At 36.7% G+C, this 1,013-nt stretch overlaps 1 protein-coding gene across 1 annotated transcript in view; it reads right to left on the bottom strand.

Moving 5' to 3' along the window:
- The window catches only part of LOC108367262 (uncharacterized), a 29,604-nt gene extending 28,740 nt beyond the window's left edge, over positions 1-864 (bottom strand). Inside the window, exons 1-3 of the mRNA XM_017621852.1 lie at positions 627-864; positions 394-574; positions 18-305 (exon numbers count right to left, since the gene is read on the bottom strand). Of these exons, the coding sequence (XP_017477341.1) occupies positions 18-305; positions 394-574; positions 627-628 (471 nt within the window). The 5' untranslated portion in view covers positions 629-864. The remainder of the gene's footprint in view (positions 1-17; positions 306-393; positions 575-626) is intronic.
- Between the last annotated feature and the right edge of the window lie 149 nt (positions 865-1,013).

Raw genomic sequence — 1,013 nt, 5'->3', positions numbered from 1 at the left:
TCCTGGGTTGCAATCACCATATCTACAAAATTTTCCTCTTCGATAATGTCGGATATCTCAACTTCTGAAACAAATGACGGAGCTTCGGCATCGTCAATAACAAGCGCATCTTCAGGTGCCACCTGAAATCCTAATCTTTCCACGAGGACACCATCCACATATTTCTCCAACCCAATTAAATTAAAAATAGCCTCTTCACTTGGGGACAGTTTTTTCTCCATATTAGGGCCACCTCCCGTTCCTTTCCGCAACTTTACGTTTTCCGACGCCTTTTGCCGGACATATCGCTTTTGGTCGCACCATACCTAAAGAAAATTGTGTAGATTTACATAGGTACTGACACAGAGCCCCAAGTGTGTGTGTTTTAACTTTTTATATATTAACATTGATTACCTTTTTCCACTCTACGATATTTTTTACTGGTGGTCCCGCCGCGTTAAGCTCCAACTCTACTTTTTTCCAAAATCGTGTCTGGTCCTCTTTGTCTCCTTTAAAAAAACCTCTAGCAATGGCGGGTTGCGTTTCCATTAAGCTGATAAGCAATTGCAATTGCGTTTTATTTGTAGATTTTGACCTAAAAAGAAGAACTAGTTACTATTTTTTTGTTATTTTATGAAAATACTTACATATTTGGCTGAAACTCGCTTGCAAGTCACCGGTGAATAAATTCTCGCGGGCTGTCAAAATTTTCCGCCATTCACTTGCGTTAGAGATGCCTACTTTTCATTTTCGAAATCTTTCGAACTTGTTCAGAATAGGAGGAAAGCGGAAAGTGAAAAAATCCGATTTTTTTTTCATTTAGAATAGGAGGATTGCGGAAAGTGAAAAAAGTCGAGCGGAAATATTATTTAGAATTGGGCTGAATATGTTTTGCGTTGTTATAAATGTATTGAAATTAATTAATTAATAAAAACGGGAGGAAATAGATACACTTATACACTTTTTACTGAATCAAAAAAATTATTAAACATGATAATAAGAACTTGGCGCTTTTCTTTTGGAAAAATTGGCTT

The sequence above is a fragment of the Rhagoletis zephyria genome, unplaced genomic scaffold, assembly GCF_001687245.7.
Source record: "Rhagoletis zephyria isolate East Lansing unplaced genomic scaffold, Rhagoletis_zephyria_1.1 Rzeph_scaffold_02608, whole genome shotgun sequence".
Lineage (NCBI taxonomy): Eukaryota > Metazoa > Arthropoda > Insecta > Diptera > Tephritidae > Rhagoletis > Rhagoletis zephyria.
The sequence above is the reverse complement of the archived record's forward strand: the minus strand, read 5'-3'. Positions and strand labels throughout refer to the sequence as shown.